Source organism: Mustela nigripes, chromosome 7 (assembly GCF_022355385.1).
Source record: "Mustela nigripes isolate SB6536 chromosome 7, MUSNIG.SB6536, whole genome shotgun sequence".
Classification (NCBI taxonomy): domain Eukaryota; kingdom Metazoa; phylum Chordata; class Mammalia; order Carnivora; family Mustelidae; genus Mustela; species Mustela nigripes.
In genome coordinates, this window is record NC_081563.1 from 49,779,567 (window position 1) to 49,798,983 (window position 19,417).

At 51.7% G+C, this 19,417-nt stretch overlaps 5 protein-coding genes across 7 annotated transcripts in view; 3 read left to right on the top strand and 2 right to left on the bottom strand.

Moving 5' to 3' along the window:
- Nucleotides 1–4,554, top strand: part of CCDC142 (coiled-coil domain containing 142) — a 7,676-nt gene extending 3,122 nt beyond the window's left edge. For both annotated transcript variants that reach the window (XM_059405772.1, XM_059405773.1), the window contains 4 exons: nt 2,558–2,672; nt 2,883–3,060; nt 3,187–3,386; nt 3,542–4,554. In XM_059405772.1, the coding sequence (XP_059261755.1) occupies nt 2,558–2,672; nt 2,883–3,060; nt 3,187–3,386; nt 3,542–3,798 (750 nt within the window). In that variant the 3' untranslated portion in view covers nt 3,799–4,554. The remainder of the gene's footprint in view (nt 1–2,557; nt 2,673–2,882; nt 3,061–3,186; nt 3,387–3,541) is intronic.
- A 148-nt stretch (nt 4,555–4,702) lies between these two features.
- MRPL53 (mitochondrial ribosomal protein L53) lies at nt 4,703–7,456 on the top strand. The gene is made up of 3 exons (XM_059405776.1): nt 4,703–4,899; nt 5,001–5,113; nt 5,221–7,456. Exons 1-3 carry the CDS (start codon nt 4,808–4,810, stop codon nt 5,352–5,354), a joined length of 339 nt encoding a protein of 112 aa, XP_059261759.1. The 5' UTR covers nt 4,703–4,807; the 3' UTR covers nt 5,355–7,456.
- A 1,002-nt stretch (nt 7,457–8,458) lies between these two features.
- Nucleotides 8,459–12,283, top strand: MOGS (mannosyl-oligosaccharide glucosidase). Its single transcript, XM_059405778.1, has 4 exons — nt 8,459–8,990; nt 9,182–9,408; nt 9,899–10,095; nt 10,334–12,283. The coding sequence occupies exons 1-4, from the start codon at nt 8,648–8,650 to the stop codon at nt 12,075–12,077; spliced, it is 2,511 nt and encodes an 836-aa protein (XP_059261761.1). The 5' UTR covers nt 8,459–8,647; the 3' UTR covers nt 12,078–12,283.
- Nucleotides 12,284–12,457: 174 nt separating this feature from the next.
- Nucleotides 12,458–14,912, bottom strand: WBP1 (WW domain binding protein 1). 2 transcript variants are annotated; one of them, XM_059405780.1, is made up of 5 exons: nt 14,678–14,912; nt 14,247–14,348; nt 13,605–13,707; nt 13,295–13,471; nt 12,458–13,124 (listed from the first exon to the last, which is right to left on the bottom strand). In XM_059405780.1, exons 1-5 carry the CDS (start codon nt 14,744–14,746, stop codon nt 12,670–12,672), a joined length of 906 nt encoding a protein of 301 aa, XP_059261763.1. In that variant the 5' UTR covers nt 14,747–14,912; the 3' UTR covers nt 12,458–12,669. The 2 variants fall into 2 exon arrangements, with proteins under 2 accessions (XP_059261763.1, XP_059261764.1); XM_059405781.1 differs by lacking the exon at nt 14,247–14,348 and having other exon boundaries at nt 14,678–14,911.
- A 479-nt stretch (nt 14,913–15,391) lies between these two features.
- Nucleotides 15,392–19,135, bottom strand: INO80B (INO80 complex subunit B). Its single transcript, XM_059405779.1, has 5 exons — nt 18,964–19,135; nt 18,541–18,733; nt 18,206–18,324; nt 17,866–18,035; nt 15,392–16,014 (listed from the first exon to the last, which is right to left on the bottom strand). Exons 1-5 carry the CDS (start codon nt 19,019–19,021, stop codon nt 15,484–15,486), a joined length of 1,071 nt encoding a protein of 356 aa, XP_059261762.1. The 5' UTR covers nt 19,022–19,135; the 3' UTR covers nt 15,392–15,483.
- Nucleotides 19,136–19,417: the final 282 nt, after the last annotated feature.

Consider the following 19,417-nt stretch of genomic DNA (forward strand, 5'->3'; position numbering starts at 1 on the left):
AAAAAAAAAAAAAAAAAGCTTTTATTTATTTGAGAGAGAGAGAGAGCACGCACGGTTAGGGTTAGGGTTAGGGGAAAAGGGAGAGGGACAAATAGACTCCCTGCTGAGCCCAAGGAGTGGGGGGGCTGGATCCAAGGACCTAGGATCATGACCTGAGCCAGCCCCTTACTGGCTGGCTTTGAGAGGATGTTTCTCCTCTTTCCTACGTTTATCATTTACATTTTTAAACTAACAATAGTGCCTTTTATTTTATTTTTAAAATTTTTAAATAAACATATAATGTATTTTTATCCCCAGGGGTATAGGTCTGTGAATTGCCAGGTTTACACACTTCACAGCACTCACCATAGTACATACCCTCCCCAATGTCCATAACCTCATCCCCCTCTCCTGACCCCCTTCCCCCCAGCAACCCTCAGTTTGTTTTGTGATATTAAGAGTCACTTATGGTTTGTCTCCCTCCCGATCCCATCTTGTTTCATTTATTCTTTTCCTCCCCCCCAAACCCCCCACGTTCATTTACATTTTTATTAAAGTAATACATGTCCATAGTTTAAAAATGAAGTAGGATATTATTTTAGAAGTCTTCTAATGAAAAAAAGCACTTTAATTGCCCCCAACCCACTTCTGATTCCTGTTCCACAGTGATAAGCTTCATCCATTCTTGCCTGTCTTCTAAGATTTTATTTTCTTCTAAACTTATGAATAATATTATATTTTTATTTTAATATTTCCCCAGTTTGCACAGTATCTGCTCTTACTATGGAAGATGTTTCAGTTTTTTTGTTTTCTCTTCCTGCCTCAGATTCTCCTGTGCCCTGAATAGGGAGGGGCAAGGCTATAGAGTCCAGGCTTTGTCCCTCTGCTCCTTTTTTCTCCGCATCTCTGCTTACTCACAGCACCTTGGTGCTATGCACTGCGTAGTTTAGTCCTAATCTATGATCTGCACCTGCCTGTTCCACCTCAGTTTATTGCTGTCTCCTTCAACTCAACATAATCCAAAGCAGGTTCCTCATGAGGGCGTTGCCCAGTGATGGCCATGGGAATCCCCTAAGGCAGGCAGGCCATGGCAGGCATGTCATTACAGAAGCTCTCTACAGGGTTTGTGGCTCAAGGTGGTGGCTACGCAGCCTCAGAAGAGTGACAGAGGTTACTGGAGATGGGAAGTTCATAGTTCCTTGAGGGAGTAATGGGGAGATGACTGACCAAAGCAGAAACTCCCTGTGTGCATGCCTGTGTGCACACACATGCACATACACACACACTTTTGTCCAAGGTTGGGTGGGGGACTGTGGAGGAGAAAGCAGGTTGGCATAAAATTGTGGAGGGCACTGAACACCAGCCCGCAGAATTTGGGCTTTGCCTCATGAGAGATGGAAAGCCACGGGAGGAGCAGGAGGGCAACAGTGGAGACCGTGATAGAGTCTCATCCAGCTGTAAAGGTCAAGTTGGGAGGTAAGGAAACCTAAGAAAAGAGTCCAGCTCTTGCTAGTTGTAAGAACAGGGACAGGAACAATGTGCTTACCATGGGAACTAACCACTGTGGGAAGGACTCTGCATGCCTTGTTCCTCTAGGAACATCCCAGACACAAAGACTCTTTCATAATGTGACCTTGTGTTTCCTCAGAGTATTGAGTGCAGGAAGATTTCTAACAGATGTCACTTGACAAAAGGGTAACTTCCTTGGCATAAATAAGGAGTCGGGGTTTTCAGAAAAGAGGAAAAATTGGATTTAGGATAGGCTGCTGTCAGGATATATACCAGGAGCCACATGGGCTCCACTTCCCCCTGTCTGGCCCCCAAACCCCTTCTTCTCTTCAGGCTAACAGGCATCCAGTCATCTTGTCTTTACAGAGCTGCTACCACATTACCCATTTCTTGGGGTTCCTCTCCAAAATAGGCTGAAGAGACCCCTCTTTTTTGCTCTCCCATTCCAAAAAGATAACCTATCAAAGAACAGAAACCAAACCAGCACATGGGCCTTTTCTTGCTTTATAGGTTACACTACTCTGGGAAAATGGAAGTAGGGTGTAAAGAATATTCAGTGTTAAGGACATTCCAAAGGTTCCTGAATCTCAGAAAGTTCAAGTTGTTGCTTCTGGTCTTCATATAATTCCTGCCTTCCTTTCACAGTTGATGGAAGACCATACAATTCCCTTTCTTCAGCCTCTGCCTGTCTGTAGGTCATGCAGACCCCTCTCTCTAGCATTTGCTTTGCAACATTCATAGTGGTGAGGGTGTGTCCCTGTTTTTTTCCTCTTGATGTTCCTATAAAGTGAAATTAACCTGGAGGACTTCTAGACGCTGAATCAAGCTGAGGAAAGCAGAGTAATCCTATGGCAATTGTTTGTAATCTTTTCTGGGTCCCGGCCTTTAGGAAGACCCATAAAAGTTAGGGTATCTCTTGTCAGAATGGCCCAAGCCTGTAGAATTACACATACAGTTCTGTTCTGGGGCTTTATGGAAGCCAGTTTAAACACCTCAGATTTAGAAAAGCATCATAACTGGGCAAGTCCCTAACAAGTAAACCCCTTTTGTTTTTTCCATATGTCCACAGCTCCTGCCTGAGGAGTCACTAAGTCTCTTTTTTCAAGAATGTCATAAACAAGCCACACAGGGCTTCGAAATCTACATGCCACGGGGTCGGTACTGGCGGAATCGTCTCTCTCCGGGTAACTCCTCTTCCCAGCATCCCCTTCCACAGTTCCCAAGCGGTAATAGTCTTCTGAACCCTCCAAATACTAGATCTACTGCTCTGTCTCCATCCTTGTCCTTGCCTTCTGTGCCCCTGCAAATCTTATCGTCTTCTCCCAAACACTCTGTTAGGGGCTGAACGGATCTCCATAGCCTCATATCCTGGCCTTTCTCTTCTCTCACTCCAGAACTCCCCAGCATTCCTAGTGAGTATGCTGGGTTGGTGGTTCGCACTGTCCTGGAGCCTGTGTTGCAAGGATTGCAGGGATTGCCACCTCAAGCGCAGGCCCCTGCCCTTGGCCAGGCACTGACAGCCATCCTGGGAGCCTGGCTTGACCACATCCTGGCGCACGGGATCCGGTTCAGGTGGGGAGAAAAGGAGGCAATGGCAGAGGGCTGAATGGAACTGGCAAAGGGGAGGGGTAAGTGGGGCAGAGCAGTTGCAGAGGCAGTAGAGGCCCATGGCCACATTGTACCCTGGCCTTCACTCAGCCTGCAGGGGGCGCTGCAGCTTAGACAAGACTTTGGAGTGGTCCGCCAGTTGTTGGAGGAGGAACAGTGGGGCCTGTCCCCGGAACTTCGCCAGACTCTGCTCACGCTCAGCATCTTCCAGAGGCTGGATGGTGCCCTGCTGTGTCTATTCCAGCAGCCCCTGCCCAAGTCTGAGGTCCAGAGGAGGCCTCCCTGTTGTTGTGAGTCACTCTTCCCTAACTCTAGGCTCTTTGCCCTGCCCCTTGCTACTTTATGTGCCCTACCTCCCATCCTCCTTAGTTACCTCGTGTGGTTGTCAATAGTTGTCAAACCCCTCCTCCTGCCCACTGCCTGTTTTCCACTCCTGCCTTCCCAGGTACATGCAATGAAGTCCAGTCCATCGAACTGCCCAGCAGCAGCCTTAACAGCCTAGAAAGCTTGGAGCCCCCTCTTCGGCCTGGAGCACCCCCAGCCCAGACAGCTCAGCTACTAAGCACACTGTGGGGAGGGGGACCTAGCCCAGAGGCTTACCTGGTGGGAAATCAGCAGGCCTGGCTGGCCCTGAGGCAGCACCAGCGCCCGCGTTGGCACTTGTCTTTTCTTTCCTGCTTGGGGATCAGTCCTGAATCCTAAGGAGCCTAGCACCAGGAGCCACAAAGTCAGAGCTCCCCAACTCTGGCTGGAAAAGCCCAAATATTTAGAACTGCATATTAAAAAAGCCTACATTTGAGAGCTTAGAAGAAAGGCTGCCTGAGAACCACAAGCTACACAGAACCTGGACTTAAAGTGAAGCATGTGTGATCACTCCAGTGCCTGCAACCCAGAGTAAAGGGCCAAATCACAGCATTTGTGGGAGGCTCAGGCCTAGTACCCCAACAGTGAAGACCTCTCAGGACTCGCACTGGGAGAAGGGCCATAGCATTGGATCCCAGAGGAAAGGGAAAAAGAAGTACAAAGGAGAGAGACCAGGATGCCACTTCCTTTTAAGTTCTAGGAGCCAAACTAAACACAAAGTTAGTTCATCAGGAACCACAGAGGTGGAACAGGCATTTCTACACTTAGATCAGTCCCAGGAGTTGTATCACCCTCAAGTCCCCGTCTCGTAACTATTTTCAGTCATTTAAGAATACTGAGCTAAAGGACCTTCACGTTTAAATCGCCGTTACTCAGAGTTCAACAAGTTTAATCTGAGTAGGGTCCCCCCTCACCCCCCGTAGCTATATAATCTCTACCATGGTAGTGTCCCCACCGAAGGGACCAGCGCTTAAGATGGTGTTAACCTAGATCTGGCACAGCAGCGTACGGAAGGGGTAAAGGCTGCAGGAGACGGACGTGTTCCCGGAGCCAGGTGCAGGGGCTTCTGCACTATTTATTGTCTTCACCGTGGTACAAGAGGTCTATTGATAGGTATTTACTGACCGCTTACTTCAGGGCCCTCCATACTCTATATGGAACCACCTCCCTCCCTACCGGCCTTGCTCCTCCTCTCCGGCTGGGTAGCCCCGGTCGGCGGCGGGGGCGCGCAAACACTACGGAGGGTCGGAGAGCCGCACCCCGCAGCCGCAGGGGGCAGGAAGGGGAGGGGGGCGCTGCGTCAGAGGACACTTCCGGCCGCAGGAGGCCTTCCGGCGCGGAGGTCGCTATGGCGGCGTCTTTGGCTCGGCTCGGCCTCCGGTCAGTGAAGCAGGTTCGCGTTCAGTTCTGCCCCTTCGAGAAGAATGTGGAGTCCACGAGGTACGAGGCGGAAGGAGCGGGGACGGGAAGGGGCCGCGCCTTCCTCTCGCCGGGGGTCTAGCACCCCGGGCCGGGAGCTCAAACAAGTTTTCACACCGCAGGACCTTCCTCCAGGCCGTGAGCAGCGAGAAGGTCCGTTCCACCAACCTCAACTGCTCGGTGATTGCGGACGTGAGGCACGACGGCTCCGAGCCCTGCGTGGACGTGCTGTTCGGTGGGCTCGGGTGGGGAGGCGGGCGGGAGGGGTGCCCTGCAGCCCGCGCGCCCTCAGTCCCAGCCCCGCCGCCCTCCCAGTGCCTGACTCGCTTGTTTCTTCCCCAGGAGACGGGCATCGGCTGATTATGCGCGGCGCTCACCTCACCGCCCAGGAAATGCTCACAGCCTTTGCCTCCCACATCCAGGCCAGGGCTACGGCGGGGAGCGAGGACAAGGCCGGCGCGAGTACCGGGCGCTGATAGCGCAAAATAGCCCAACAAGCAGGTTTTAGCTTGGGATGGCTAGGATACCTACCTAAGAAGAGCTTGAGAGACTTCATTCACTCGAATCACCATCTGGAGGGACACGGAGCGCCCCCCCCCCCCCCGAAAAAAAAAGAGCGAGCGAGCGAGAGAGCCATGTGATTACTGATACAACCAGCGTTTTTGGAACAAGACAATCAGATAGGGGTCTGGACAAACTTGAATTTATTTCACTTTCTAACCATCATCCCGTGCTTAACCCTTTGAATTTGGCTTCACCCATCACTCACCCAAGGTACCTCTTACTCTTATTAGCCAAATCTAGTGCTGTTTTTCTCCATCTTCATCTTTCCATTTCAGTAGCGCCGGCCACTTTTAATTCACTCCCTTGTAGAACTTCTCCTCCTCTTATGGCTTTTTCCTTTTAGCCATAAAAGTGTACCACTCTCATCCTTCATTTTCTTTTCTATTTCTGGGGCATCTCATCCCTTGTCATAAGTTGAGCTACCCTTTCCTGTTAAATCCTACATTTTTCTTTGGCTCTAATCTAATGATTACCTCCAAAGTCCATAACACTGTCCAAAATAGAATTGGTAATCCTATATACACATATACTTGCCTCTTACCCTGACTTTCCCATTCCTTTTAAGGCACTTCATCTTCTCAGCCACCAGGGCTGGAAACCACAGCATTTTCTCTGGTTCTGCCCTCTCCCTTTCTCTGCATATCCAGTCAGTAAGTTCAGAATATTCTGTCTTAAACAAAAGCTTTTGAAATGTTTTCTCCATTCCCATTCACTTATATCCCACTAACTATATCATTGTATTCTCCCACCCAGTCTCCTTTTTTCTGATCATTTTTGCTGCTGCTTAAGTTTATCTTTGAAAGCACATCACTGTTTTTATGTCTCCTTGTTTCACACTGTACCTAGCCTGTTTTTCATACTGGGTTGCTACCCATTGGTGTGGATCATGAAATCAACGTATGGGGATAAATCAGCCTTTTTAAAAACAAAGTAAAGTAGAATAGTATCAGAGTGCATGGCACAGGGAATGAGAAGTTTTTTTTTTGTTTTTTTTTTTTAAGATTTTTAAAATTTATTTGACACAGAGATCACAAGTAGGCAGAGCAGCAGGCAGAGAGAGAGGGGAAGCAGGCTCCCTGCTGAGCAGAGAGCCTGATGAGGAGCTCGATCCCAGGACCCTGAGACCATGACCTGAGCTGAAGGCAAAGGCCTAACCCTCTGAGCCACCCAGGTGCCTTGAGAGAAGTATTCTTTTAAGAAGTTTTGCAGCCTATAAACAATATACATATATAAAGTAGGAAGTATGTATATGTGTGGGTATCTGCATGTACTTGGTTGCAGTGTAGAATTATTTCTACCCTGGGTTGTAGGAAAAATGCTTGATTGCTATGGGTTTAAAGAGCTTTAGAATGCTTAGCTAGGCAATCAAGGATCTGTAGACACTGTCTGCTGTATTCTTTGCCAAATACATTTTCCATGACTTTGTTAACAGTGTTACTACAGTGCTGCTCTGCTTAAAAGGGTGCTGTCTTCAAGAGCTGGTTTTACCCCCTCCCCCTTTAAAAAAGAAACTACCAAAAAACAAACAGCCTATCAGGAGGGAGTATGGTGTAGTGAAGAGCCAGAATTCTTGGGGTTGAAATCTTAACTCTTGTCCCTAAGTAGCTCTGTGACTGTGGAAAATTAGTCTCCATGCCTGTTCCCTCACAGATAAAATGGGGATAATAGTACCTATCTTTTAGAACTGTTGAGAGGAATAAATGAGCCGATACCTATAAAGCACCTAGAACATTACTGGGAGCAAAAGTGTTGTCTAAGAGGGCTTATGCTGTAGCCAAAAGGATACTGACAGCCTAGATTTGTTCCTCAGCTCTGTGGTTAACTGACTTATCTCCGGCCAGATTTTACCACTCTTCTCATCTGAAAAAGTGGGGATGGTTCAGACATTGCTGTAAACACAGACTGAATGCTGGCACTGAACTTGAGGTTGGGGCTGTGTCCCCAGCACTTTGCATAATCTCTGATACACATAGTGTGCAATAAACGTGTTGAATTGACAGATATTTACTATCTACCTTGTGCCTGTAACTTTGATTAGTACTGGCATACAAAGATGAATAATGAAACTGAGGGATGTAATAAGTGCTACAATAGAGATATGAACTAGATGCAATAGTAGCAAGAAAGATAAAGACAGGAGTGACCATTGGGATTGGTCAGAAGGTGATTGTTGAAAGAGCAAAAAGTCTACCAGCGGAGGAGGCGGTGTCAAATAGATTATAGCAAAATAGTAAGTGGACATGCAACATACAGTATTAGCTTTAAATAATGAGTTTGGATGGGAGTTAGAGTAGCATCATGGTGTTGAGGAGGGTTTTTTAAAGGATGATAGGGACTTGTACTTTATGAACACACCTTTTATGCGAAGCTGTTGGTGAGAAACAATCAAATCCAGGTTGCTTTTCTGAACCACTGTTAATTGTGATGTTAACTCTCCTGGGTCTCCCTGAGGTGCAGGTGCTACTTCCTACAGCCTTCCCTCCCCTGGATATAACTGATCCTACCCCAAAGCTGCTTTGCTTCTTGGGTTGTAGAAAAGGTGGTGGTAGGGGGAATGCATTCTTTAAAGTGCATGCACCACCATTACGGTCCTTTTAGGGTTCAGCTAGATAAGGAATTCTAGACTGTTAGAGGGTCGTTTAAAGACACTGTTGGAACAGAGCTCAAGCTTCCTCTTGGGTCCACTCTGGCACATTCCACTTAACTAGGAAGTAAGTCACGGGCGTGGGCAAAGTGATCCATACTGTTTCAGGTACATGGGCTCCAAGCTGGCCTCTTACTGGTTCTGTGGCCAGTGCCAAGTTACTTGACTTTCTAGGCCAGTTTTCGTTCACCTATTGGGGCAGTTAAATGTGAAACACTCGGGATGGCACCTCAGGTTCTTAACAGATACTCATTTAAAAAACAAGCCAGTATGAGATTACTTTTCTCTACTAGCCCGTGAAATCCGCGAGGATGACAAAGAAACTCGAGACAACCAACCCTTTGCCGCGCCGGTGGCGGCCGTTCCGGACTCGGAGACTTAATCTGACGTGGCGGGGCGGGACTTCCGGCAGGAGGCGGAAGCGGGGCGGAAGGCGCGGGCCGGCAGGTGCGGCTGACAGATCTGTGGCCGCCCGGGCGCTGCGCGCAAGTCGAAGCGAAGCAGGACCCGGGCTCCATTGCCGCCTCTACGAGCTCCCGCAACGCAGACCTCCGTGCTGGGATGGCTCGGGGCGAGCGGCGGCGTCGCGGAGCGGCGGCCGACGGAACGCGGACAACTGAAAGGGCGGTTCGGGGCGGCCCGGCACGACGGGGCGGTGAGGCCCGTGGCTCTGCCTGGAGAGCGGCTCTGGGCGTCGTGGTCCTGGCCCTGGCCCTGGGCCTGTCAGGATGCTGGCTGCTGGCGTGGCATCGTGCGCGGCGGGCGGTCACACTGCACTCCGCGCCCCCGGCACTGCCACCTGATTCTTCCAGCCCCGCCGTGGCCCCGGACCTCTTCTGGGGCACCTACCGCCCTCACGTCTACTTCGGCATGAAGACCCGCAGCCCGAAGCCCCTTCTCACCGGTAACTGGGCCTCGGGACGGGCGGGTAGGCAGGCGGATTCTTAACCTGGGAGCCCCAGCTTCACGCCAGAGCAAGAGTGGGGAGGGGTGTTGTTCAGGAGAGTTACGAGGAGGGATGACCCTGAAATTCTCGGAGACCCAGAGGGGCAGGTCCCCTACTCTCTTTGACTTACGTGGCCATTCTACCCCTAGGACTGATGTGGGCTCAGCAAGGCGCCACCCCAGGGACCCCTAAGCTCAGGCACACGTGTGAACAGGGGGACGGCGTGGGTCCCTATGGCTGGGAGTTCCACGACGGTCTCTCCTTCGGGCGGCAACACATCCACGATGGGGCCTTAAGGCTCACCACTGAGTTCGTCAAGAGGCCTGGGGGTCAGCACGGAGGGGACTGGAGCTGGAGAGTGACTGTAGAGTCTCAGGTCAGGGCCTCAGGACACCCTTCCCCCAGCCCAGACTCCCTCCACCCTTTCTTTGCTGGCATTTCTGCCAGCAGATGCGGTATGATGTGGCAGTTAACTGCAGGGGCTCCAAGTCTGGCTGCCTGCCTTAAACATTGTATGACCATTTCTATTTACTATCCATAAGCCATGGTTTCCTTTTTGCAAAATGGAGATACAAATAGTACTTAACTCATAGGATTATAAGAATGAAAGAAAATGATAAATGATACGTAGCGTTCTGAGGATAGTATATGACACAAAAGCACTCTATTATAATTTCCCAGCAAACCCTGTGCAAACCTCTATACCTCATCTCACTGGGTGCTTGCTTACCCTCACTGACCATCAACACTGTAGACCTATGTTTACCATGTTGCTCCTGCATGGTGCCCCTTTCAGTAAGGCTGAATCTCCAGGAGATACTGCCAATCTAATACTGTGTTTTTCTGTCCTGTCCTTCGTTACCCAGACCTCAGGTATCTCTGCCCTCCCTTTGGTGTCCCTGTTCTTCTATGTGGTGACAGATGGCAAGGAAGTCCTACTGCCAGAGGTTGGGGCCAAGGGGCAGTTGAAATTCATCAGTGGTCACTCCAGTGAACTTGGTAACTTCCGCCTTACACTTATGGCACCGACCAGTCCAGGGGACACTGCCCCCAAGTATGGCAGGTAACTGGGGGAAGAGTGTGGGGGTGATGGTAGGGGTGGTATGGGTGCTGACTTAGTCTGATTTCTATCTCCCCCAGTCTACCTTCTTTCCACCGGGTATTTCCCTGCTCACCAGGCTCCATGTCCCCGCACTGCCAAGACACTCCCATCCTGACTCCCAATCTCCTCTTATTTCTCTTTATATTCCTCACCATTTTCTCCTGAGTAATTTTTTCTTATTTATCTTCTTCCCTTCAAGCTACAATGTCTTCTGGTCCTCCAACCCAGGACTTGCATTGCTGACAGAGATGGTGAAGAGCCGGCTAAACAGCTGGTTCCAGCACCGACCACCAGGAGCTTCCCCTGAACGCTACCTCGGCTTGCCAGGATCTTTGAAGTGGGAGGACAGAGGCCCAAGCGGGCAAGGACAGGGACAAGGGCAATTCTTGATACAACAGGTGACACTGAAAGTCCCCTTTTCTGTGGAGTTGGTGTTTGAATCAGGCAGTGCCCGGGCAGGAGGAAGCCAACCCCTGGAGCAGCTGGCAGGCAGCCTGCTGACCCAAGCCCTGGAGAGCCATGTTGAAGCCTTTAGAGAGCACTTTGAGAAGACTTTTCAGCTGAAGAAGAAGGGCCTGAGTCCTGAGGAGCAGGCTTTGGGTCAGGCTGCCCTCAGTGGCCTCCTCGGTGGGATTGGCTACTTCTATGGACAGGGTCTAGTGTTGGCAGACATGGGGGTTGAGGGGTCTGAACAGAAGGTGGACCCAGCTCTCTTTCCACCTGTTCCTCTTTTCACAGCAGTGCCCTCCCGGTCATTTTTCCCACGAGGTTTCCTTTGGGATGAGGGCTTTCATCAGCTGGTGGTCCAGCGGTGGGATCCCCGCCTTACTCGGGAAGTCCTAGGTCACTGGCTGGGACTGCTCAATGCTGATGGCTGGATTGGACGGGAGCAGGTGCTGGGGGATGAGGCCCGAGCCCGGGTGCCTCCAGAATTCCTGGTCCAAAGGGCAGCCCACGCCAATCCCCCAACCCTGCTTTTGCCTGTAGCCCACATGCTAAAGGGTGGTGACCCTGCTGACTTTGCCTTCCTCCGCAGGGCCTTCCCCCGTCTGCATGCCTGGTTTTCCTGGCTCCATAAGAGCCAAGCAGGGCCAGTGCCGCTATCTTATCGGTGGCGGGGCCGGGACCCTGCCTTGCCAACCCTGTTGAACCCTAAGACACTACCTTCTGGGCTGGATGACTATCCCCGGGCTTCACACCCTTCAGCCAGTGAGCGGCACTTGGACCTGCGGTGCTGGGTGGCCCTGGGGGCCCGTGTGCTGGGGCAGCTGGCAGAGCAGCTAGGAGAGGCTGAGGCAGCTGCAGAGCTGGGCCCACTGGCTGCATCATTGGAGGCAGAAGAGAACCTGGATGAGCTGCACTGGGCCGCAGAGCTAGGAGTCTTTGCAGACTTTGGGAACCACACAAGAGCAGTGCAGCTGAAGCCTCGGCCCCCACAGGGGCTGGTGCGGGTAGTGGGTCGGCCCCACCCTCGTTTACAGTATGTGGATGCCTTGGGCTATGTCAGTCTTTTTCCCATGCTTCTGCGGCTGCTGGACCCCAACTCCCCCCGCCTTGGGCCCCTGCTGGATATTCTAGCTGACAGCCGCCATCTCTGGAGCCCCTTTGGTTTGCGCTCCCTTGCAGCCTCCAGCCCCTTTTATGGCCAGCACAATTCAGAGCATGATCCTCCCTACTGGCGGGGTGCTGTGTGGCTCAATGTCAACTACCTGGCCTTAGGGGCTCTCTACCACTATGGTCATCTGGAGGGTCCCCACCAGGCCCGGGCTGCCAAGCTCCACAGTGAGCTCCGTGCCAATGTGGTGGGCAATGTGTGGCGGCAGTATCAGACGACAGGTTTCCTTTGGGAGCAGTACAGTGACCGGGATGGGCGGGGCATGGGCTGCCGCCCTTTCCAGGGCTGGACCAGCCTTGTCCTACTGGCCATGGCTGAAGACTACTAAGGGGAAGGTGAGAGGGGTGGCAGGCCTGCACTCTGGAATAGAAGGACAAGGTCTCTAGCTTCTGCTCCCAGCCCTCAGATACTAGTGCTTCAAACCATCCTCAGCTCATCTCAGGTGTCTCCTTACTGTCATCCCACACAGCCCTGGGGTGAATGTGAATTCAGAGTCTATTTTTATAAATAAATGGAAAACCATGACAAACTCTATTGCTTTTGCCAGCTCTGCCTCACCAAGAGGTCTTAGCTCAGTCCAGACCTTAGGACTGTCTACTTCTTCAGAGGAGGGTGGGAAAAGTGGTCATTATATGTCCCCTCCAAATCCAGTTAGGTCAAGTGTAATGCAGCAAGTTGAGCACTAGTCCACCCAAATTCACAAGCAGCTGGTTCACATCTCTTTAATGAGATCAAAGGCTCCTGTGTATGTTTTTTGGGGGTAGAGCTAGCACAGTCCCCCAAACACTGCCACTCTTCCTCAGGACTCCACCCCTTTCAGGTAGATTGGAGAAGGAAGGGAGAGGCCAAGAAGAATTCAAGGATTTGGGCCCCGGGCTGTTTCTAGTGGGCAAGAAATTCACCCACCCTCCCAAAACTGTTTATGGGATGTCCCCTTCACTGGAAGCTAGCCCCACAGGAGAGACCTGGGGTACAGGATCGAGGGGCAGCACACAAGAGTCCTCCAGATCTGGTGGGGTGGCACTAGCCCTAGCCTCCTTGACTGGCTTGCCCTCACTGGAGTCAGAACAAGGGCAGAGCTCAATACCTGAGTCACCAGTCAGGCGGCGATAGCGGCAAGAAGGGGGTGTGGGGGCAGGGCTCACCCCAGCCCCAGGCTCACCCTCCTGATGAGGGGGTGCGCTCTGGTGGGAGGAAACACCTTCCACATTTGTTCCCTCGCAGTGGGCAGGGCAGCTAGAAGCAGAGGAGCAGCAGGTGCGGTCACTGGAAGCAGTCAAGGGGCAACCTGAGGCTGCAGTGTAAGGAGGCGGCGGTGTGCCAGGGCGGTGAACCACATCCTCATAGGCAGGGGGTTTGAAGGTGCTGAGGAGGCCTGCAGGAAAGAATGGCATGGTTGGTGCGACAGCCAGTGGTGGGATAGTGGAATCTTTGCTATTAGGGAAAGTGTGCTTTAAAATGTCTGAAAAGGGAATGTGGGGATGATTCAGGGTTCTGGGTTGGGAGGGGCCACTGGCAGTGTGCCCAGAGCCTCAAGCCACTCACGAAGGTCAAGCAGTGAACCGGTAGGGACAGAGCCAGCCCCATGGCATGCCCCGTGGTAGGCCAACAAGTTGATCTCGCGCTGTCGCTGCTGTTGCTGCAGCCGGAGTTTAGCTCGTCGATGACGGAAGGCGCAACAACAGCTAAAGAGGATGAGGACAGTCCAGAGCAGCCAGAACCCTGCAAGGGGTGAGGAAGGAGGGTCTTAGATACCTCCCAGGTAGACAGAGGTTCATGAAGGTTGGAATTTTGAGGCCCGAGGAATTTTGAGAGTGAGCAGAAGGACCCGAGAATAGCCCCCTTGGAGACTCACACCAGAGCTCATAGTAGTAGGTGCAGCAGCCCGTCTCCCCGCAGCAGTGACCACTCTCACAGAGGTAGGGCTGGTTGTTCACTCCTGGGCAGAGCTCTCGAAGCTGGGAGCAAGGAGGCACTTAGAACCAAAGGAGATCCCAGCCCCAGGCACTGTCCACCCCCACACCCCTGCATGCAGGGACATAGTCCCACCCTGTGAGCCAAGTTGAGCTCAGAGAGATCTGTGGGGAGGGGAAAAGTGACAGTGAGAGGAGTGTTCAAATATCTGAAGGGCTGCTGACACGGCAGAGGATTTGGAATAACAAAAATCTGTCTAGAAAATAAGATGCAAGGTGTGGACATACAAAGAGGCAGATTTCAGTTCTGCGTACAGAGACTTCTCTCACAGTGGGGCTGGCTCCCAGGGTATTTTCTGTTAAGGGAGTGTTTGGGCAGAAGCCAGGGGGCAGTCTGAGCTACCTCAAAGTCTCAGACAATGGGTAAGGGGTTTAAGGCAATTTCCAATGCTAAGATGCTTTCATTATCCACCCTCCCCCCACGGGCTGCCTCCCCACCCCCACGCTGGATCTTTCCACCCCTGGGTCTCAGGCTTCCTAGGGTAGAGGAAGGGCCATTTGAGACACAGAGCAGTGCTCCCAACCAGATGGGATTGCTGTGGATGATAAAGGATGGCATCCAGGGCGCGAGTCTGGGTTCCAGCTCTTCTCCAAATTGCTCCCTCAAGAGAAGACGCTGCCGGACTCTGTTGTGACAACAGGCACACAGAAAAACATCACAAATAACTGTTGCAAGACAGAGGGAGCTTCCCTGGGCCTCACTATGCCTTTGACCACTGGAGAGTCACTGCAAGCTTCCACTGCAGCCATGGGATAGGGGTCTAAGAAGCTGCAGGCAAAGTCAACTGCATCTACATTACAAAGTTTAGACAAAGAGTAGAAGGGACATATTTAGGAACTTCACAGCATCTTTGGCTACGTGAGTTCCTCCCCAACCCCCCAAAAGGAAGGGACAAGGAAAGGGGAAAGAGAAATAAATGGCTGTCCTGATAGGCTTTTGGAGCAGTCGGGATACCTGCTGTTGCGGCACGCGAAGTGCCCCCCAGGCCTCCTCGCTGCCGTTCCCGCTGCTGGCCTGAGCCATGCCTCCACCTACAGCCCCCGGTAGACCACAGCCGCCTCTATCGCCAGGCGCCCCGCCCCTGCCACTTCTGCCGCCACCGCCATGGTCCCTGCCCGGCCCATCTTCGCTGCCGCCACCATCACTCCGCGGCCGGAGCTTCCATCCGGGGAGAGCTCTGCCAACTAGCACCCAGATTGCTCGATCCTACCAATCAGCGACGCCCGCCGGCGGACGGGCCAATAGGAACGGACCAGAGGTTTCTCCCAGGGACCAATCTACAGCAGCGCCTCCGCCACTCTCCCAGACAACAGAAGCTTACACAGACAAAGAGCGGGGCAAGGTTCGACCATGGCCCTGACTGACAGCGACAATAGCCAATATGGACAACAGAACGGGCTCGGAATTGCCAGCCAATAAGCGGCCGTCCAGAAAAGCAAAGTCTCCGCTGATTGGCTTGAGCGCTATTTTCGGGGATGATGCGGAAGGCCTGACCAAGCCAGGTAACTCCACTGGAAGAGGCGGTGCGGGGCACAGGGCGCGTTCCAAAAGTGTCTCGGTGTTCTTGCGGCCTAGTGGCCGTTTCCCATGTGTCGACGCAATCTCCCGTGACGGCAAAAGTGTACGGGGCATTGGCCTGCCCATACCCCACTTCCCCAACTCTACAAGTCGAGGCACCGGACGAAATTTAATAATAGGGTGGGGAACATAATGAAAACAGGACAGGGGAGAGGGCGCAGAGTCCGGGTCACTTCAGGGACTTAAGTAGCCAAAAGAGGGGACCCGGGGCCCTCTGGCCCCCCAAGCCGCATCTGCAGGTTGATGCGGTAGCACTGAAGGCTGCAGAGCGCCTGGCCCGTGCGGGAACAGGCGTAGCGGCGGGGGTGTGGGCAGCCCGGGACGGAGCATCGAGGGGGAGGGCCGGATGGGGACGGCCGCTGGGGCAATGGCGCGGGGGTGGGGACGCCAGGTGGGAAGGAAAGGGTGGAACCCTGTGCCCCGCTGCTGTAGCGCACCATGGGGGCGGGGGCCGCGGTCCTCCCACCCCGGCGCTCGCCCCGCGCCGCCCCTCGGCCTCCCCGGCCACTGGGCGCCGCGGTCTTGGTGAGGCGCTCAATAGTCTGGTTCTTGTGCTCTTCTGCCCGCCGAGCCGCCTGCAACCGTCTCTTTCGCGCCCTCTCCTCGCGTTTCAGCAGCATCTCCTCGGTGAGAGCCGGGGCCGGACAGCCCCCAGCCACAGGGAGCGGCAGCATCGGGGAAGGCTGACTCCGAGCCTTCTGCAGCAGAGCTCGCTGGGGAGAGACACACCGAGTAGTGTCAGGCGGGTGACGTCTGCCCAAACCGGGGTTGGGGGGGGGGGGGCAACAGTGGGGATCTGGAAAGCAGACTCTTGAGAGACACTGGCCTTGAGGGTAAGAGAGGGATGAGCACCCTCTCCAGGAGCCTTAGTACTGCCTCCTCCCAGATCTCCAGACTTGCATCTTCAGATCCTTGACTCTAAACAAGAAAATCATTAATGGTTCCTGTCTGCCCTGAGTACCAAAACTCGGTTTACCACTTCTCTGGAGGTGTTTTGTTTTTTCTGTTTTAAATCTTTTCATCTCATTCCAAACGGTGGGAAAAGATCTTTGCTTCCTGTAACCGGATGATGCTACAATTGAAGAAAGGGGGTCTGGAGGTGATCTAGTTTTAAGAGTGGACCCACAGATGTGTCCAGTTAGTCAGAAGCTGCTCTTAAACAAGTGGCATTTCACCCAAACCGACAAAGAATTTGAGAAAATCAAGAGCATGTAGTCAAAAAAAGCTGTCATTTTTGAAAACTTTGATATGCACTGAAAACAAAATAGATCTCAGGGTTACTATGCAGTGTATTTATAGTGGTGCTGCTGTATGTATGGATCTGGGATCTTTCTTCTCCCTTTAAATGTGATATGCTCCTTAGGATGCCTGGGTGGTTCAGTGGGTTAAAGCCTCTGCCTATGGCTCAGGTCATAATCCCAGAATCCTTGGGTGGAGCCCTGAATCAGGATCTCTGCTCAGCAGGGAGCCTGCTTCCTCCTCTCTCTGCCTGCCTCTCTGCCTACTTGTGATCTCCGTCTGTCAAATAAATAAATAAAATATTTCAAAAAAAAAAAAAAGTGATATGTTCTTAATCAATTTCAAGGACTTATTTTGCTATAAATTTGCTAACATATTACACAAATTTCAAAAAAATATATTTTTAATATAGTGTGTAAATTAAAACAGAAATTTACAGGTTTATGACAAGTATAAGATGCTACTTAGGGGAATGGCTTTGTTAGCAATAAGTCCTTCAGATTTTTTGTTTTGTTCCTGAAGCTTTGCCTTGGCTGTCTAGTTAAACATTTGACTAATATTGTGTTTGATTTTGGAAGTATTGTAATGACACAAAATTTGAATAAATTTTCTCCTAGAAAAAACAAAGAATCTTTTCATCTCAAGTGGATAGCATCAATTGGATTATTGCTCAAGCCCCAAACTGAGGGTTATCTTCGAGTCCTCTTTTCTGCCCGCTCCATAACTCCCACCAATTATTTCCAAAACATATCCAGAATCCATCTGATTTCCTCCACCTCCATAAATTCACCTTGGTTCAAGCCGCCACCACCTCTCACCTGACTACTTCAATGGCTTCCTGGCTGGTCTTGCTTCTACTTCTTACCTGCACTAAGAAGCCAAAGTAATCTACTGAAATAGAAATCAAATCACTTTCCTGCAGACAATCCTTTCATGCTTTAATCACACTTATTTTTCTCCTTGACCACTACTAAGCATGTTCCACTCTCAGGGTCTTTGCACCTGCTGGTCTCTGCCTGAAAAGCTCCTTTGGTATTGGAAATGTAATCTCATCAGAGAGGTCTTCCCTGCCTTCCCTATCTAATGTTGTCTCTTTCCATCACTTTCCATTTCTTCACCCTATTTTTGTTATAAACCATACTTTTCACAATTACTTACTTACCCCCTCCCCCAACACAAACACACACACACAAATACCAGCTCCATGAGAACAGAAACCTTTCCTTTCTTCCACTATTGATATTCCCACTGCCTAGCAACATTCTTGAGACATAGAAAGTTCTCAATATATATTTAGCCAGTGAACAAAAAATGAACCAACTTACCTGTCGAGCAGTGAGCAGCCGCTCGTTGATCTCCTTCTTGAGATCTCCATTGTCATCGAGCTCCCCCTTCTCCAGGGCATCCAGCCACCTCTGTTCCTCCTCTTCTTCTTGACCTCCTAAGCCCCCTGACAGGTCCCGAAGTGGGGAGGGGGACAGATTACTGTCTTCATCTGAAAAGCAAAGTTGGAGAGCTAAAAGTAGAATTGTTCAGATGGAGAACCCTAATTTGGCCAAGTTAATACTGAGATGCTCAAAATTTTCACCCTCCTCAGAACCAACCCTCCTCCGTTAACCAGATATAATGAGAAGCCCAGTTTCCCCACCTCCAGATTCTTCTCACCCAGCCAGGCACGGTACTGCTCAAGGGGGACTCCTTCCATTGGTTCCTCTTCATTGTCCACAACCATAAGGGGGGAGGGTGAGCGAGGACCCTCAGGGATCACAGTGAAAGTAGGAACACTGCAGAGAAGCAACCACTATGTAAGTTGAGCAGTTTTCTCCTCCTGCTTGACAGCTACAACCAGCATTCCCTTACCCCCTCTTGGGTTCTGCCTTCACCTGGGCCCTGAAGTCAGGGTCCACCCTCTGTCTACTGGAAAGCCCAGCCAGCTTCTCCCTCTATCTCTGCCTGTTCCTAAATTTCCCCAAGTAAAACCTTGGCTTTCTTGGCCTCACCTCTTGGTGCCCAGGACCTGCCCACCCAGTTTGATTTTGAGTTTAAGTTGGGGCTTAGCAGGTGACGGCTGCGTTGGCCCAGCCTCCTCTTCCTGATGGTGTTTCTTCTTGTGTTTTTTCTTGTGCTTCTTATGCTTTTTCTTGTGCACTCCATGGCCGTGGGCACCCGCCAGACTCAATTCCAGCGCTTCCCCTGCGGAAGGAGAGCCTGTCAACGGTGTACGACAAGAGCAGGACAGGAGGAGCCTTGAAGAACCCAATACCCCCGAAGGGCCCCACTCTTCCAGCCGGACACACTGTTACCATAACAACAGACCCGCCTTTCTCCTTCCCACCTGTGGCGAAGTACCCCGAAGGCTCGGAAGAGCAAAATGGGATTCCTTTTCTGCGAACGCCTAACTTGTTTTATCGACCCGCTCTTACCGGGTTCAGGGGCTTCCATAGCCCCAGGGGTGCTCCCCCGCCGCCACAGCTTACTCATGGGGTCCTGCAAGAAAAGGGGGCTGGAAATGGTAGGGACACATGCTGACCAGCCCTTTCCGCCCCGCGGAAAAACCGACTCCGGCAAAATAACAGGCTACTTCCGGTGCGTAACAACCATGCTTGTGCGGGCTGCGCGCTGAGGCTAAAACCCTCCCTCACAAACAATGAGACTCCTAACAAAGGTTCCGGGCCCTCTTAGGCCGGGACAGTTCGAAGGGGCGCGGCTTTCCCCTCGCTCCACCTCCCGGCTCTCGATTCCAGAACTCAGCGCGGGTGATTCGATTATTGTTGCACTCAAACGTGGTGAGTGTATACTCTGGACCAAATTCGGGGTTTAGGCTCTAAGGCTATAAAAGTGAATATGAACACTTTCCCCTGCTTCTGAGGAGCTCAC